This window comes from Macaca fascicularis, chromosome 13 (genome assembly GCF_037993035.2).
Source record: "Macaca fascicularis isolate 582-1 chromosome 13, T2T-MFA8v1.1".
Lineage (NCBI taxonomy): Eukaryota > Metazoa > Chordata > Mammalia > Primates > Cercopithecidae > Macaca > Macaca fascicularis.
This window is the reverse complement of record NC_088387.1, coordinates 75,092,192-75,109,467: the sequence shown is the minus strand read 5'-3', so window position 1 is coordinate 75,109,467 and position 17,276 is coordinate 75,092,192. Positions and strand designations below refer to the sequence as shown.

The 17,276-nt window shown below is 48.1% G+C and overlaps 1 protein-coding gene across 14 annotated transcripts in view; it reads left to right on the top strand.

Annotated features, from left to right (window-relative positions):
* TTC7A (tetratricopeptide repeat domain 7A) overlaps positions 1-17,276 on the top strand; it is a 156,944-nt gene that overhangs the window by 15,681 nt on the left and 123,987 nt on the right. For 10 of the 14 annotated variants that reach the window (XM_065527630.2, XM_045369377.3, XM_065527628.2 and 7 more), the window contains exons 1-2: positions 6,971-7,452; positions 16,064-16,227. In XM_065527630.2, the coding sequence (XP_065383702.1) occupies positions 7,269-7,452; positions 16,064-16,227 (348 nt within the window). In that variant the 5' untranslated portion in view covers positions 6,971-7,268. Of the gene's footprint in view, positions 1-6,970; positions 7,453-16,063; positions 16,228-17,276 lie in introns of those variants that run through there. The other 4 variants (XM_074011844.1, XM_045369378.3, XM_065527627.1 and 1 more) reach the window with 1 other exon arrangement.

The window sequence follows — 17,276 nt, the reverse complement described above, 5'->3', positions numbered from 1 at the left end:
ACCATCTATACCCAGGGTACTGTTGACATTGACATGATATTACTATGCAGGAAACTCTTACCCAGGATGATAAAAGTTGTAAATAACTTCATTGTTTTTTGCAGAAGTTTTCAGAAGAAACCATTTAAATGAACTCGATGACTTTTGTTTTTGAGACAGTCTTGTTCTGTTGCTCAGGCTAGAGTGCAGTGGCACAATCTTAGCTCACTGTAACCTCTGCCTTCTGGGTTCAAGCGATTCTTGTGCATCAGCCACCTGAATTGCTGGTATTATAGATGCATGCCACCACACCCAGCTAATTTTTGTGTTTTTTGTAGAGATGGGGTTTTGCCATGTTGGCCAGGCTGGTCTTGAACTGGCTGATTTCGAACTCCTGACCTCAAGTGATCCAACCACCTTAACCTCCCAAATTGCTGAGATTACAGGCGTGAGCCACCTTTCCCGGCCTGTGACTTTTCAATAGATAGACTCAAACTGCTTTTTATTCTCTAAAACACTTTAAAAACCCTCCCCTCATAGGTTGCAGTGAGCCTGGATGACAGAGGGAGACTCCGTCTCAAAAACAAAAACAAAAAAACCCTCACTTCAAAACCATCACTTTGCCCTGTCCCAACAATCCCAATCCTGGAACAAGGTATGAAGACTACTGCTCTTTTTTTTGAGACTGAGTCTCACTCTGTCGCCAGGCTGGAGTGCAGTGGCACCATCTCGGCTCACTGTAACCTCTGCCTCCTTGGTTCAACCAATTCTCTTGCCTCAGCCTCCCGAGTAGCTGGAACTACAGGTGTGCACCACCATGTCCATCTAATTTCTGTATTTTTAGTAGAGACAGGGTTTCACCATGTTGGTCAGGATGGTCTCAATCTCTTGACCTCATGATCTGCCTGCCTTGGCCTCCCAAAGTTCTGGGAGTACAGGCGTGAGCCACCATGCTTGGCCCTAAGACTACTGCTCTTTAAGGCCTTTGATTACTAGACCAACACCCCTGAGAAGCATTGGTCACTAGAAGGCTGAAGTATTGTCTCTGCTGGAAAAGAGCTGTGAAGTGGTCAGGCGTGTGTTCAGGAACAGCTCATTACAAATGTGAGCCATGAGGACTGTTCCTCCCCACACTCCTTCATCCTGAGCCCAGAAGTTCATGGCTACAGTGAGCTATGATACTATTGTATCATGATCCTTGCCCAGTCCTAATCAAGTCCTGTCATTGGAAGAGCTGCTTTAAAATAAACTCCTTTCTTGCCACTGAGCTTAAGCAAAAAAATAAAAATAAAAAAATAAAACAGACCTCAACACTTTATAACTATTCCAACTTTGCTTTCCCTATTCCAGATATTGCTATGACTCTGTCAGGGTAGTGTTCTCCCTTCCTGCCATGAGAACAAGCTAAGCTTTGTGTTATCATAAAAATTGTCTTGATGGTATTTTTAGGAGCCAGCATTCAATTATTGAGGCCTGCAGTGATCCAACTGAGACCTCCTCAACACTGCAGTCCAAGACCCCTGACTCAGAAATAGGGTGATCCTCTGAGACTCTTAAGCTTGCTGCTTGGAGTTCTTTCAGACTGAAACAATGAGAGATGCAAGTCTTGCATTGGACCCAAGCTCCAATTTCTTTTTTTAATATTTCTCTTAGGTGTGATGGCTCACACCTATAATCCTAGAGACTAGGGAGGCCGAGGTGGGAGTATTGCTAGTGGCCAGGAGTTTTGAGACCAGCCTGGGCAACATAGCAAGATTCAGTCTCTAAAAAAATTAGAAAACATAGCTGGGGGTGGTGATGTGTGCCTGTAGTCCCAGCTACTTGGGAGGCTGAGACTGGAGGATGGCTTGAGCCCAGGAGTTGAAGGCTGCAGTGAGCTATAATTGCACCACAGCACTCCAGCCCAGGTGACAGAGCAAGACCCTGTCTCTAAAAACATAAAAAATAATAAGAAATAAATATATCTGCTTATTTAGCTTCCCAAATACTGAGCCTGTTTTCTCTTCTACCAATAAAGAACCCTTTGATTATCTGACCATATTTGAAAATATTTTCTCCTTGGTGGATATCTGCCTTATTACTAACAACGCTACTACTTGTCTGTGTTCATCCTTGTCATTTTTTTGTTGTGCATCTGTAAGAGGAAAGTTTTTAATGAAGAGGACAAGTGTAGGTCTCAGTAAGTCTGTCCCTTAGCTGGCCCAGGGACAAATTTTGTCTCTGATCAAAACTTTATGAGAACTTTTCTCAGACGTGTCTTATTTTGTCTTTAAGAGTTTGGTTCAGGACAATCTCACTGGACCCTCTGTCTGCTGGGAACTGTAAATTCATCAGGGTTACAGTTGGAAAAGGTCTAGCTATGAGGCTGGGGAGTCCTGAGCCACAGGATACACAAGCAACTGTCAGCTCACCATTCGTAGACTCTCATGGGTCTGTCTCAGTATCAACCTGTCTATGGCTTCCTCAGGCCAGACTTCTGCTTCTTGCATGTATTTATGCTGTCACCCAAATGTGTACACTTACTTGTCTAGATAGCATCATCATTTCCCCAAAGATAATTTAGAATTGCAGTAGCCACTATGAGGAATTTCTGATATGAACAAAAGTATTCACTTTAGATTGCAAAGTGAACACAATTCTAAACATCCAGTGGTCTTCATTTTTTTCATTAGCATGAGCAAGCATACAAAAGAAACAGGATTCCAAAATTCTTTTTTTTTTTTTTTTTGAGATAGGCTCTCTGTCACCCAGGCTGGAGTGCAGTGGCACGATCTCAGCTCACTGCAACCTCTGCCTCCTGGGCTCAAGCGATTCTCCCACCTCAGCCCCTCAAGTAGCTGGGACCACAGGCACCTGCCCACCATGCCAGGCTAATTTTTGTATTTTTTGTAGAGATGGGGTTTTGCCATATTGCCCAGGCTGGTCTTGAACGCCTGAGCTCAAGTGATCTGCTCACTTCAGCCTCCCAAAGTGCTAGGATTACAGGAGTGAGCCACCACACCCAGCCCCAAAAATTACTTCCTTAACAGATTTCTTGGCCAAAGTAAAATAAAAAGCTGAACTACTTAAAACTATCTTTTAGACCTCCCCTGCCCCAATATCACAGCTGAGACCTATTTCTTTTCCCCTACCCTATGCTCCTCCATCTCTTCCCTATTCTCTACCTCGGGCCCTTTCCTCTTGGCTGGCTAAATACCCCAAAGCTCACTTAACTTCAGAATAGAAAAAATAAATAAATAAAACTCTATGGGGGATTTTAAGCCCTGTTTTCATTTTTAGCTGAAAGCCCTTGTACAAAGGCCTAAATGGGACTTCGAATTGTTTTAGGAACATATAATCCAGAGCAGCCAGATTTATAGCAATTCATTTATATGCCAGTTGGAGCCTCAGATGCAAAACATTCGATGAAAAAGTCAGAATGGAAAACCCCCCAATGATTATTTCTTATTTATTTTGTAGAGACAGGGTCTCACTAGATTGCCCAGGCTGGTCTTGAACTCCTGGGCTCAAGTGATTTTCCCGCCTCCTTCTCCCAAAGTGTTAGCATTATAGGCACGAGCTGCCATGCCTGGCCCAATGGTGATTTCAAAGACCATGGATTGCATAGGAGGCTGAAGGGGTTTGGGGAAGCTGTGAATGTTAGTCAAGGTCTTTTGGAGGCTATCCTCAGTCTTCCCTGTGAAACCAAAATGTGCTCTAATTAATTCTTTGTCAAGAGAGAAGTCTGTTCAGCAGGTCATGGACTGAAGAAAAATACATATGTATATATGTAAAAGAGAGAAGTCTGATGGAGACTTCAGGGCTAGGTCCTTTACTATCTAGTGGCAGAATTCTGGAGTAGATCTTGAAGCGGATGTGATGGGATTCTTTTCTCTTTTTATGAATGGCCTTAAACCAGAAATAGGGGATTTATTATGCAAACAAAAACTAGAATGGGAAATAGCCCCATGGCCAGATCGCCAAAACCTCCTTGAACATTTTGAAAGAACCCTAGAATTAAGAAACTAAAAGCAAAAATCAAGTCACCGATGAAGGTGTTCAATTTCCCATTCTGCCTTTAAACCCATAAGGAAACATTTCTCTAAAACATAAAGGACAACTTACAAACTTGATGGATATAGGCACAAAATATCAATCTTAAACTTGATCACTATTATACCTTTTTTCCCTTAATATCAATACACTTCTTAGGTCATACGCCTATCTAATCATCCTCAACACAACTTCCCTAGGCCACAGCCTAAAACCGTGCCTCGGACCTTCAACTGAGGGGCATTCTCTTCTACTTTGTGACACTATAATAACTTAATAGAGAGGGATTCATTATGTGAATGGAGTTGCCACACGACATGCTCTCCTGAGGGTTTTTTCCTTCTAGTCCCTGAGGCCCTTCCTGTCCATAATAAGGTCATAGCCAATTTGGATATTGATTTATCAGTACTTTGGTGTGTAAATCAAACATTAAGTTGAAGCTCTCTTACAGTCAAAAAATTCTACTGGCCCTGTGTGGTGGGTGGTTCATACCTGCAATCAAAGCACTTTGTAGGCTGGGCGGGGTGGCTCATGCCTATAATTCCAGCATTTTGGGAGGCCAAGGCAGACAGATCATGAGGTCAGGAGTTCGAGACCACCTGGCCAACATAGTGAAACCCTGTCTGTACTAAAAATACAAAAATTAGCTGAGCATAGTGGTGCACGCCTGTAGACCCAGCTACTCGGGAGGCTGAGGCAGGAGAATTGCTTGAACCTGGGAGGCGGAGGTTGTGGTGAGCTGAGATCGTGCCACTGCACTCCAGCCTGGGCAACAGAGCAAGAGTCCGTCTCAAAAAAAAAAAAGAAAAGCACTTTGGGAGGCCAGAGTGGGAGGACCGCTTGAGGCTGGGAGTTTAAGACCAGCCTGGGCAACACAGAAAGATCCCATCTCTACAAACAAAATAATAAATTAAAAATAATAGTAAAATAAAATAAAAATTTTACTGATATTCTACAGGAGCTAAACCCATCAAGGTTCAGACTGACCCATCTAAATCCCTACCCAAAATTGTACAATAGCCTTTAAAACAAGGCACTAGAAAAGGAATAAAACTGGCTGGGCACAGTGCCTCAAGCCTGTAATCCTAGCACTTTGGGAGGCCGAGGGGGGTTCTTGTTCCTAGTTTTTTACACCCCTGAGAAATGTTGGTCATCAGAGGGCTGGGGTTTTGTCCCTACTGGAAAAATAGCTGTGCAGAGGTCAGGCGTGTGTTGAGGAACAGCTCATTATAAATGTGAGCCATGAGGACTGTTCCTCCCCACACTCCTTTATGCCCACACATATATGAGTGTTGGTGACCCCCTCAAAGAAACAAGCAGTGATTCCCTCTACAGTTGGTTCACTAGGTGCTCTACAACCTGGGGGCAGGGCTGGCAAAGGACTAGGAAAAAAGACACAGGAAGGGAGGTCTTATTTCTGCCAAGGTCGCCTCCCTCTTATCAACCCTGCTGTTCACTCCCTGCCTCAGGGCTGACTCCCAGGAATGCCAGGCGTGGGGCAAATCACAGTGTGTTCTCGGGTCACCCTAATTCACCCTCTCTCTCCAAGTGAAATCCGGTTCTGGTGACCATCAAAGGCAGCCAAAGAGTAACAAAAAGCCAGCTTGAGGAGTTGGCTGGAGTAAGCCAGGAGTTTACAAGCTGCTTGAGTAAACTGTCTCTCAATTCCAACTGCCAGAGCAGCCTCAGCTTCCCTTCATCTACCTCCTGGCCTCTGGCGGTTGAGAACAGTCCCCAGGTGCTCAGAGCAGCACCCACCGTTAGGAAATCCTGCCCACCAAACAAGGACTGGAGCTGCATTTAGAACCCGGAGAGCAGGGCCTCCACAGTGGAGTCGGGGGTCAGTGGGAACAGGAAGACTGTCTTCAGCTAATCACCCTGTGTGGCTTCATGTGAAAGGCCACATGGGAGCCTCTGCACTAGGAGCCTGGGTTCTGCTTGACATAAAAACCTTCCCTCGGTTACAGTTGTCCAAAAACACTTAGGGCAGTGGTGAAGACTCCAGAGGGAGGATGTAGAGCACCTTCTAACTCTTAGGAGTCTGCTCAAAAGTTTGACTCAAACCCGACCCTGCTGTCTTTTGGGTCTTCAGTCGACCATACAATATGTCACTTAAGTGCATTTTTGGTTTCAGATCTTGCTGTGGCTTCTCCCGCACTAGTCTGTGAGCTGCGGAGGCAGCGGGGCCGGGCCCCTGTAACAAGTCTCCTCGCAAGGGTGGACCTCGGCGGGCCCCGCCCCGTAGTCCTGTGAACTTCTGGGCACCCCACAGCGCCGAGATAAACCCTGCTAAGCGCTCCATAGAGCTTTGATCACAGTCTTAGACCAGGATGAAGAAATAAATAAATACCAAGTTGGTGAAACAGCCTAAAGCCTTTAAGAAATCCAGGGCAACTGAGATTCCACAGAGGACAGGTCAACGGGTCAGGGAAGTCAAGTTGGAAAGAGGAACTCCGCTAAAATAAGAAAACACAAATGCTCTCAGCAGAGAGGCGTCCAGAGAGTCGCGGGCCTGGGAACGGGCCTGGGTCCTCGCGCAGCAGGCCAGCTCCCAGGAGGCTCGCCGTCGGGGTTGGGGCCCGTCGGCCGGCCTCTCCCCATTTTTGTGACGTGTCGGGGGCAGCAGCGGTGACGGGGCTACCACACAAAGCCAGGTCGTCGGGCGGTGGTCTCCCAGGCCAAGAGCTCCGATGGGATGGGGAGGGGGCGGGAAGCGAGGCGCCCCCAGGCGCCCGGGCTCCGCGCGGGATTAAAGTGAGCTCGGACTCCGCGGCGGCGGCGGCGGCAGGGGGCGGGTACCGGGGAGTCCGCGAGCGCCCGTCGCGCGCCTGGCTGCTGTGGCCGCGCTGGCAGCCAGCGAGCCGGGCTCGCCGAGGCCTCGCCACGCCCCCGCGGGGGTGGAGCCGCGGCCAGGGGCGGGTCCGCAGCTGGCGGCGCCGGGGCCCGGGGCGGAGGCTGTGGCAGCAGCTGCAGCGGCGGCGGCGGCGGCAGCGCCAGGAGCTGCTGCAGCAGAGGCGGAGGTTGCTCCTGTACGCGTCCGGGCAGCTCAGCCGGAGCCGCAGCCCGGAGGCGCCGGGCGGTGCGCTGGGTGCTGCTGCTGCCGGCCCTCCGCCGCCCGGGCCCCCGCTGCCGCCCGGGCCCCGGCTGCCGTCTGCGCCCCCGTCAACCCCACCCGCGAGTGCGCCCCAGCCGGGACGCCGCCCCCGTCCGGGTCTCCACTTCTTGGCCGCACCTTCCATGACAGCGCCCGCGAGAAGATGGCTGCGAAGGGCGCGCACGGCTCCCACCTGAAGGTGGAGAGCGAGCTGGAGCGCTGCCGCGCCGAGGGCCACTGGGACCGCATGCCGGAGCTGGTCCGGCAGCTGCAGTCGCTGAGCATGCCCGGCGGCGGAGGTAACAGGCGAGGCATCCCGAGCGCAGCGTTCACCTTTCCGGACACCGGTGAGTGAGGCAAGAGGCTGGCTCGCCGGCAGCTAGCGCGCGAAACGCACCGCCTCCTCCAGGAAGCGCGCCCAGACCGTCCTCGGCCGGCAACGGGCGTCCACCCGCCCACCGTGCTGGTCTTAGGAGCAGCCAGGGTAGTTAAGAAGGTCCTTCTGCCGCGAGAGAAAAATCACATGTAGTTTGGGGGCTTGGAGGGAAGAGAAACGGCTTTTCCTCTCTGTCCTTTAGGATAATGTGGCTAACTCTGTCTACCGTGAAATGGTGGTATCTGCACATTATGAGATCAGTGCATTGGCTGGACTCTTGCCCCCCACCGCGGTCCGAGGGTGGGGTGTCCCTAAACTCCAGCAGGTGAAGTGTGTCTGTCTCGTCTTTGTTCATAGTTCTTGCAAGTAAAGTTGAAAACGGAGCTCTGTCCGCAGCAGACAGGGGCGAGGGTTTGACGAACCCCAGGGTGGGGTGGTGGAGAAATGGGGAAGAGGCTTGGCCAGCCTCAGTTTTCTCATCTGTGGCGATCTCGGGACACATCCAACTCTGGCAGTTGGTGGCTTTAGCAGTAGGGCTGGTTTGGCTGGGCCGGGCTCTTGTGCTGGGGCGGGAAAGCACCCTGATGTGGCAGCGGGGAACACCCCGCCCCAGCCTCTAACCTCAGATCCTGTTCCTGGGGCCTTCACCTCACCCTCCCTGAGTCCTCTCTGTGGGCACAATCACTTAGGAGGCTTTGTGGAAGGAGGCAGGAAATAAATGAATACAGATATAGTTTTTAAAGACTGCCCAGCCTGTGGAAGGCTCTGAGAGTGACAGATCGTGATAGTAATAGTAATAGTCAACACTTATCTCGTGCTTCCTGTGTGCCAGACACTGTCCTGAGCCCTTTAATCAACCCCGTGAAGCAAGTACTCTTGTTTGCCCCACTTTACAGATAAGGAAACTGAGGCACAGAGCAACTAAGTAACTTGATCAGCTAACCAGTAAGTTGTGGAACCAGGATTTGAGCCCAGGTTTTGAGTACATCCTTTAAATCACTTGCACTATTACCTCTCAAAGATGTACAGCACAAAATCCCTGTCCTTGAAGAGCTCCCACAGTGGCAAGAAAGTGATTGGAGGGCAATTGTTTGTGGGTTTTTTGTTGTTGTCTTTTGGGTTTTTTTGTTTTTTGTTTTTTTTTTGAAGCAGGGTCTCTCTGTTACCCAGGCTGGAGTGTAGTAGTGCCATCTCAGCTCACTGCAGCCTCGACTTCCTGGGTTCAAGTGAGGCCTCCCAGGTGGCTGGGACTGCAGGTGCTGGCTACCATGCCGGGCTAATTTTTGTAGTTTTAGTAGAGACGGGGTTTCGCCATGTTGCCCAGGCTGATCTCCAACTGGGCTGAAGCATTCCGCCCACCTGGGCCTCCCAAAGTGCTGGGATTACAGGCATGAGCCACTGTGCCTGGCCACTTTCTCTATTTTCTATATTCTTGTGAACAACCCTATTAGGAGGGCAGGAGTTATTGTCCCCATTTTAGACATAGGAACACCAAGGCCCGGAGAGGTCACATAATGTGTATGTGGGAAAGCCTGTACTCAAGCCTGAGTCTCTGCCATCAAGTCTCTTAGTGTCAGAGTTGGGGATGTGGACCCTGGGCTGGCTTCACTGTGGGAACTGGCTAGTATAAGGAAGGACATGGAGGGTCAGCGGGGTCTCTCCTGCCAGTTTTGGAGTCTGTGAATGATTTTTCTCCCACTGTTAAATCCAGATACACTATCACAAAGCAGGCACTCACACTGGGACATACAGTCATACACGCATATGCACACACAGAAACATGAGGAACAAAAACAAATGCCTCCCAAAGCCCGTGCTTAGAGCGTTGTTTGGATTGACTGCTGTTTTGGTCCTTTCTCTACAGGGTTCCTTGATCACTCAAGGGATTGAGAGCTTGTTCTTTTTTGGGATTTGATGCAGACTCCCCTGCATCCCTGAAGGGAGATTCTTCACATCCCACCTGGCCTGTTTGACTCTTACGAGTCAGTGATCTGAAGCTTCCACAGTTACAGAATTGGGACAGGTTCTGAGACTGGGGGTTGAAACCCATTTTACTGAGGCCTTGAGGTCCAGCGGTGTCTGATATTTCCCACAGAAATGAGAAGTAGCTCCCAGAGGCAGATTTAGGGAGCAGAAGGGGAAGATGAGCTGTGGGGACTCTTTCTGAGATGGGGGGATGAAAGATCAGTAGATGCTTCAGCAAAATAGGCCCCTGTACTCTTTTCCTGTCTGAGGTTGCTCCTTGCCACCCAGACAGGGGGAAGGTGCTTGCTACTGTCTTCTCACTCATATCCGGTCTAGATTTGGTCAGGATGGAGCAGGGGAACCCCAGAGTCCTGCTTGCTGTGCTGGGGTTTGTTCATATAAAAACAAAGTTCCCATCCGAGTGATTAAAAAACAACTTTATTATGAAGAATTTTCAAAACATTAAAGAACATGAAAGAATGAGTCCCATGTATCCATCAACCAACTTCAGTGATACGAACTCATGAAGTCTCATCTGAGCTATACTCAACCCATTTCTCCATTTCTCCTCCACATTTCAGTTTTTCAGTATGTACTTGTTAAATAAGATCTCTGGTTTTTTGGTTGTTGTTGTTTTTTTTTTTTTTTTTTTTTTTTTTAGAGACAGGAACTATCTCTTTCACCCAGACTGGAGTTCACTGGTATAATTATAGCTCACTACACACTCAAACTCCTGGGCTCAAGGGATCCTTCCACCTCAGCCTCCTGACTAGAAAGAAGGGCAGACTGGGCAACAAAGTGAGACCCATCTCTACCCCCCATGCCCTCCAAAAAAATTAGCTAAGCATGGTGGCACACACTTGTAGTCTCAGCTGTTTGGGAGGCCAAGACGGGAGGATCACTTGAGACCAGGAGTTCGAGACCAGCCCAAGCAACATACCTCAGGCACACATCAGCAAACCCAGCTAATTTTCAAATTTTTTTGTAGAAATGGGGTCTTGCTATGTTGCCCAGGTTGGTCTCGAACTCCTGTGCTTAAGCTATTCTCCTACCTCGGCCTCCCAAAGTGTTGAGATTTCAGGCATGAGCCCCCACACCCAGCAATAAAAACTCTTTTTAAAAATATAGCCACTGTACCATTATTATACCTTACAAAAAATCTAACAATTACATTTTACAATTAGTTTATTAGAGTCAAGATCCAAATTAGGCCACACATTGCGCTTGATTGTTAGGTTAGGTCTCCGTACCCCACCCAATATTTTGTTATGAAAATTTCAAATAAATAGTAAAGGTCAAAAAGAATTTGCAGTGAACACCTGTGTACCTATTAACCTTTTGCTGTGCTTGCTTTATTACATATCTGTTCTCTACCTATCCATCTTGAGACTTTCTTTTTAATTTTTTTTTTTTCTTAGAGACAGGGTCTTATTCTGTCATAGCTCACTTCAGCCTGGGCTCAAGTGATCCTCCTGCCTCAGCCTCCCAAGTGGCTGAGATCACAGGTGTGTATGCTACCACACCCTTTTTTTTTTTTTTAGATGGAGTCTTGCTCTGTTGCCAGGCTGGAGTGCAGTGGCAGTGGTGTGATCTCGGCTCACTGCAACCTCCGCCTCCTGGGTTTAAGCAATTCTTCTGTCTCAGCCTCCCAAGTAGCTTGGACTACAGGTGCACACCACCACACCCAGCTAATTTTTGTATTTTTAGTAGAGATGAGGTTTCAGCATGTTGGCCAGGATGGTCTCTATCTGTTGACCCCATGGTCCACCCGCCTCGGCCTCCCAAAGTGCTGGGATTACAGGTGTGAGCCACTGTGCCCAGCTACCCAGTTAATTGTTTTATTTTTTGTAGAGACAGGATTTCACTATGTGCTCCAGGCTGATTTTGAACTCCTGGACTCAAGCAATCTTCCTGCCTTGGTCTCCCAAAGTGCTGGGATTATAGGTGTTAGCCACCATGCCTGGCCTTTGAATTTCTCCTAATCTGTAGTCACCCCACCCCGCCGCCCTGCTTTTTTTTTTCTTCTTAAGACTGGAGATTGTTTTGAACATTTCTTCAGTTTCAGTTAGAAAGGGTTTGTTCGAGGCAGATGGCCTCTTGCTAGTTTCAGTCTTTTCCTCCTGGCTGTGGTTGGCAGGTCCCAGCCCTTTATAGTCCTGGGAGGTGAGCAGCTGCAGAAACCACTGTGCCCCTGTTTGTCCCAGCGGGGAAGGGCCCGGTCTGAACCCTGGCCTGGCTGGCTAGACCAGCGTTTCCTGACTGTGAATGGGTGGGTTGTGGAAAGGGGATCACTGTCATTCAAACATGGGGTCTTGAAGGGTGCCCCTGTGACCTGGCACTCTTGGAGAGGCCTGGAGGGGATGTGAGCTGAAGGGGCTGTAAGGAAGGTAGGCACTGAGGCCTTCCCAACACGATGGGGTTGGGAGACTAGGTGGCCAGTAAGTGGGGCTTTGGGACTTTGCTGAGGGCAGGGTGCTGAGCAGGGCTGCAGAATCAGCACCCAGGGTCGGATTCACTATCGGTCTGATGGGAAGGTCTCCTTAAACCCCCCTGGGTAGAGGGAAGCTACAGCACTTCACCAGAACTGGGATAGAGAGGAGGTTTCAGACAACAGGATGATAAAAAGCAACTTGTTTTCCGTTTGGAATGGCAGAGAAGCCTTTATCCACCTGAATTCTTTTTTTTTTTCTTTTCTTTTTTTTTTTTAATTTTCTAGAGATGAGGTATTGCCCTGTTGCCTAGGCTGGAGTGCAGTGGAACAGTCGTGGCTCCCTACAGTGTTGAACTCTTGGGCTTAAGCCATCCTCCTACCTCAGCCTTCCAAGTAGCTAGGACTCTAGGCATGTACCTATAACCTCAGCTAACTTTTTTTGTGTGTAGCGACAGAGTCTCACTGTGTTGACCAAGCTGGTCTCTAACTCCTGGTCTCAATCCATCCTACCACCTTGGCCTCCCAAAGTGCTGGGATTATAGGCGTAAGCCACCACACCAGGCCTGAATTCTTATTTAACAACGAAAAGTCTAGAAGTTCTACTTCCGAAACATCCTTCAGTTCCATAGACTGGACAGTTGAGAATAGTTGGATGGAAAGAAGAGAGGAAGGCAAGAGAGAGGTAGGGCAGGGAGAGGAGAGTTGAGCAAAGGAGGAAAAGAAAGTGAATTTCTGCTGCCTCCTGGGTGTCTGGGAAACAAACAACAAGCAGATTGAGTTGGGGGCTGAAAGGGGCAGGCAGAAAGCCTTCTGAGAAGGACCTGAAGTGTCAATCAACAAAATAGTCTGAAAGTCACAGGTATATGAAGGTGAGGACAGTTCTTATCCCTGTCCTCGGATTTACAACTAGCTTTTAATGTACTGTTTTAAGTTGTTAAGACTATTGTTTATTTTGAAATTACCAGCAGCTCTGTTCTGCATGGGATGCAGGACAGACAGGGTATTTTTTGGCTGTGTTATGTTTTTATTATTGTTACTGGCTGTGACCATAACAATACTGCATATCTTTATTATCATCTATAAAATGGTGATAATACCTACCTTTCAGGGCTGTGGAAATGAAATGATGCTATATGAAAAAATGTCTGGCCCATACTAAGCCTTCAACAAATATTAGTGCCTCTTTCGCAGTCAGTCACTCTTATGGTTTAGAGATATGTGGTGAAGGATCAATTTTGTTTTGTTTAAATTCCCAATCTGGCCAGGCACAGTGGTTCACATCTGTAATCCCAGCATTTTGGGAGGCCGAGGCAGGCAGATCACTTGAGCCCAAGAGTTCGAGACCAGCCTGGCCAACATGGTAAAACCCCGTCTCTACCAAAAATACAAAAAATTAGCTGGGTATGGTGGCGTATGCCTGTAGTCCCAGCTACTCAGGAGGCTGAGGCAGGAGAATTGCTTAAACCCAGAAGGTGGAGATTGCAGTGAGCTGAGATCATGCCACTGTATTTCAGCCTGGGTGACAGAGACCCTGTCTCAAAATAAATTCCCAATCTGTTATGCTCCGATACTTTCATAAAGTGCAATAAAAATGAATTACTAGAAAAATAAAAGAAAAATACACAAAATACTACCTCCCAATTTTTTAGTATTAGATTTCAACAGATTTAAAATTACTCTGTCAAATTTCTAAAGGTGTACTCTTAAGTTTCTGCACTCATCTCCTTGGGATTGGATCACAAGCATTGAGAGACCCGCACCAGGCCATGGCCAGCCGCACTTGGAGCAGCCCGGGTCCAAAGGGGCATGCTCTGGGGAGGAAGCTGGTTTCTTTGGTGTGAAAGCACCCAACCAAGCAGCTCACCCAAGCGAGGAGCTCTGGTCTGGGCAGGTGGATGGCAGAGTGCACGGGATGGCCGCCGATGGTGCTGTGTCTGGTCGCATGGTCACCCAAGGGCGCGAGCCCTGCCAGTGCACAGAGGAAAGGGGGCAACGAGGCAGGGACCAGCTGGGGGGCATGGCCAACGTCCTGAGGGGTTCGTTTCCCTCTTTAGGCTCTGACTTCAAACCCCACCCCTGGCTTTACAGAGGCAAAGCAGGTTAGAAGCAGGGAGGAACTTTCCCCAAGGCCCACAGCTCTGGAATGCGGCTCTATGGGGATGTGCAAAAATAATTTTGATGTATGTTACCAAATTACTCTAGAGATTCTACCAACTTATAGTCTGCCAGCAATGAATGATAGTTTGAACCAGGTACTTTTTGGACCATTTCCTCAAAATGTTAATTTTAAAAGTCATGAGGTACGTAGCAAAGGATCCCATAACAGGTGCCTTCAGAACGAAAACCCCCTGCGATGGTGTTCTCAGGATTCTGAGCTTTAGAATCATTCTCTGTGGGGAATCTCCCTTATGATAAGACATTCGTCTTCAGAGGCATGAAGTTTTTTGTGTTTTTCTAAAGACGGGGTCTCCCTGTGTTGCCCAGGCTGGTCTTGAACTCCTGGGCTCAAGCGATTCTCCCACCTCAGCCTCCCAAGAAGCTGGGACTACAGGCATGCACCACGGTGCCCGGCCAAGGCATGCAGTTTTGGACCAGTGGCTATGAGATGTTAGCAAACTGTGATATCCTGAGAGTGAGGAGGGAATGGCAGCCCTGTACATCTGAGAACACTGTCCTGGTAGCAAAAAGAGCACTTTGAAAAAGATGGCACCAAGCAGGCATTTGTAGGGACATTTTTGGACTGGCACTTAACTCTCGATCCTGATGGCTTCCCTGTGGGGTAGTTGAGAGATCCGATTCACTCAACAGGTATTTACTCAGTGCTTATATTGAATGGTGGGCCTGCTCCTCACCCCAGTTGTTGGGAGGGGCAATGAGCATAGCCACCCAAGAACCACAGTGAAACCACCCTTGACCTCAGACCCTGCACACTGAACACCCGACTCCCATGCTCGAGCCACCTCTGCTGTAGGTAGCAGGAATCTGGTGGTCACAAGATGAGCTTTCAGTGTGGTAAAGGGAGGCAGCGAATAAACCAAGCCGTGTATTATTTTTATTTTTATTTTTATTTTTTGAGACAGAGTCTCACTTTGTTTCCCAGGCTGGAGTGCAGTGGTGCGATCTTGGCTTACTGCAACCTACACCTCCCGAATTCAAGCAGTTCTGCCTCAGCCTCCCGAGTAGCTGTGATTACAGGTGCCCATCATCATGCCCAGCTAATTTTGCATTTTTAGTGGAGACAGGGTTTTGCCATGTTGGCCAGGCTGGTCTCAAACTCCTGACCTCAAGTGATCTGCCTGCCTTGGGCTCCCAAAGTGCTGGGATTATAGGCGTGAGCCACCGTGCTCACTAAACCAAGCAGTATAAAACCACCTACTAGGTGGTGAGGGATGCAAATGAGCTACCCTCATTTGCAGGTATACCCTATATGTGAGAGAACTCCAGAAAATGCAGAGGTATTAAACATGTTCGAGGATTTGCCTTGGCGACAAGTAGATCTGCTTCCCACCTAACTCTACCGTGGCTGCCAGGTTATCCTGAGTCATGTCAAATTACCTTAAAAATGGAATGGTGCAGTGGCTGATGCCTATAATCCCAGCACTTTGGGCGACTAAGTCAGGAGGGTCACTTGAGCCTGGGAGTGCCATGATCATGCCACTGCACTCCCGCTTGGGTGGCAGAGTGAGACTCCGTTTAAAACAAACAAAGAAAAACACTTAAAAATGGAGAAAACCAATTATGGTTACATAGAAATTAGCAGCATGTGAAAGTACATTATTAAGCCACTTCATGTATTTTTCCTCTTCAATCATTTGAGGAGAATTCCTTCTTGGTTTAAGAACTTATTATCCACAGCACAGCATACGTATGACTTTGTCCCTTATTTTAAATTCTGAAATTCTGGGAATTTGTCCCCAGGTCCTGGGAACTCTGTATTCCCAACCATTAAACTACAGCAGAAAATAAATCCAAAGGGGCAATTTGTACTGTAATCGTGGTAGAATGCCTGTGTCTTTTCTTTAAAGGCTGTTGAAATTTATGGAAAATGTGCCTTTATTTTCTCAGACCTGAGCCGTTCATGTACCTGGTAGGGGTGGTTGGGTGGGTCCAGGAAGGAGTGTGCACTGCCCTCCATTATCCGCCTTGTTCAAGGGATTGCTGCTCTGATCCCTGCTTTGCTTTGCAGATGACTTTGGGAAATTGCTGCTGGCTGAGGCCCTCCTGGAGCAGTGTTTGAAGGAGAATCATGCCAAAATAAAAGACTCCATCCCTTTGCTGGAGAAGAATGAGCCGAAGATGAGCGAAGCCAAAAATTATCTGAGCAGTATCCTTAACCATGGGAGGCTCACGGTAAGTCGTCGGCCTTCAAGCGTGAGACCTCCTCTCCTCATCTGCGTTGCCTCCCATCTGTCCAGTCCTCCCTGAGTCATTTGGTCACCTGAGCAACAAGTCTCTCTTACAAGCTGCCCTTACACTTACAGTAGCCACTGGCTACATGTGGCCCCTTGAGCACTTGGGGTATGGCTAGTCCACATTGAGATGTGCTGTAAGTATAAAACATACACAAGGTTTCAAAGTCTTAGTACAAAACAGAGAATATAAAAGAGCAGTAACTTTATGTTGATTACATGTTCAAATGGTATATTTTGGATATATTGAGTTAAAGAAAACGTTATTAAAATTAATTTCACCTTTTACCTTTCTCAGTGTGACTAAAAATAATCTTACTAGAAATTTTTAAATTACACATGTGGTTCACATTTGTGGCTTGCATTATATTTCTGTTGGACAGTGCTTGGTTGACTTAATATGTCCCTGGCCTGTCGGGCACGGTAGCTCACGCCTATAATCCCAGCACTTTGGGAGGCCGAGGCGGGCGGATCACGAGGTAGGAGATCAAGATCATCCTGGCAAACACGGTGAAACCCCGTCTCTACTAAAAATACAAAAAAATTAGCCGGGCATGGTGGTGGGCGCCTGTAGTCCCAGCTACTCAGGAGGCTGAGGCAGGAGAACGGCGAGAACCCGGGAGGTGGAGCTTGCAGTGAGCCGAGATTGCACCACTGCACTCCAGCCTGGGTGACAGAGCAAGACTCCAACTCAAAAGAAAAAAAATATGTGCCTGGCCCTCTGGGCTCCTTGGGTCAGGGGGCTCTCAGGGAAATAAAACTTCAGGGAACCTGTGACCTAGTTAAAAACAGGCAAACATGCAGAGTTGGCTAGGGACAGAAGAGCTCCATAACAGGGCAAGCCCATTTAAGTCCACATGCACAAAAAAAAAAAGTCCACGTGCATTTATCAAGCACCTACTGAGTACAAGACACTGAGGGAGGCAGAGGACCCACCTCTCCCTCCCAGAAGGAGTATAGTCACAACTTTCTCTGGACTTTGCTGTTCGA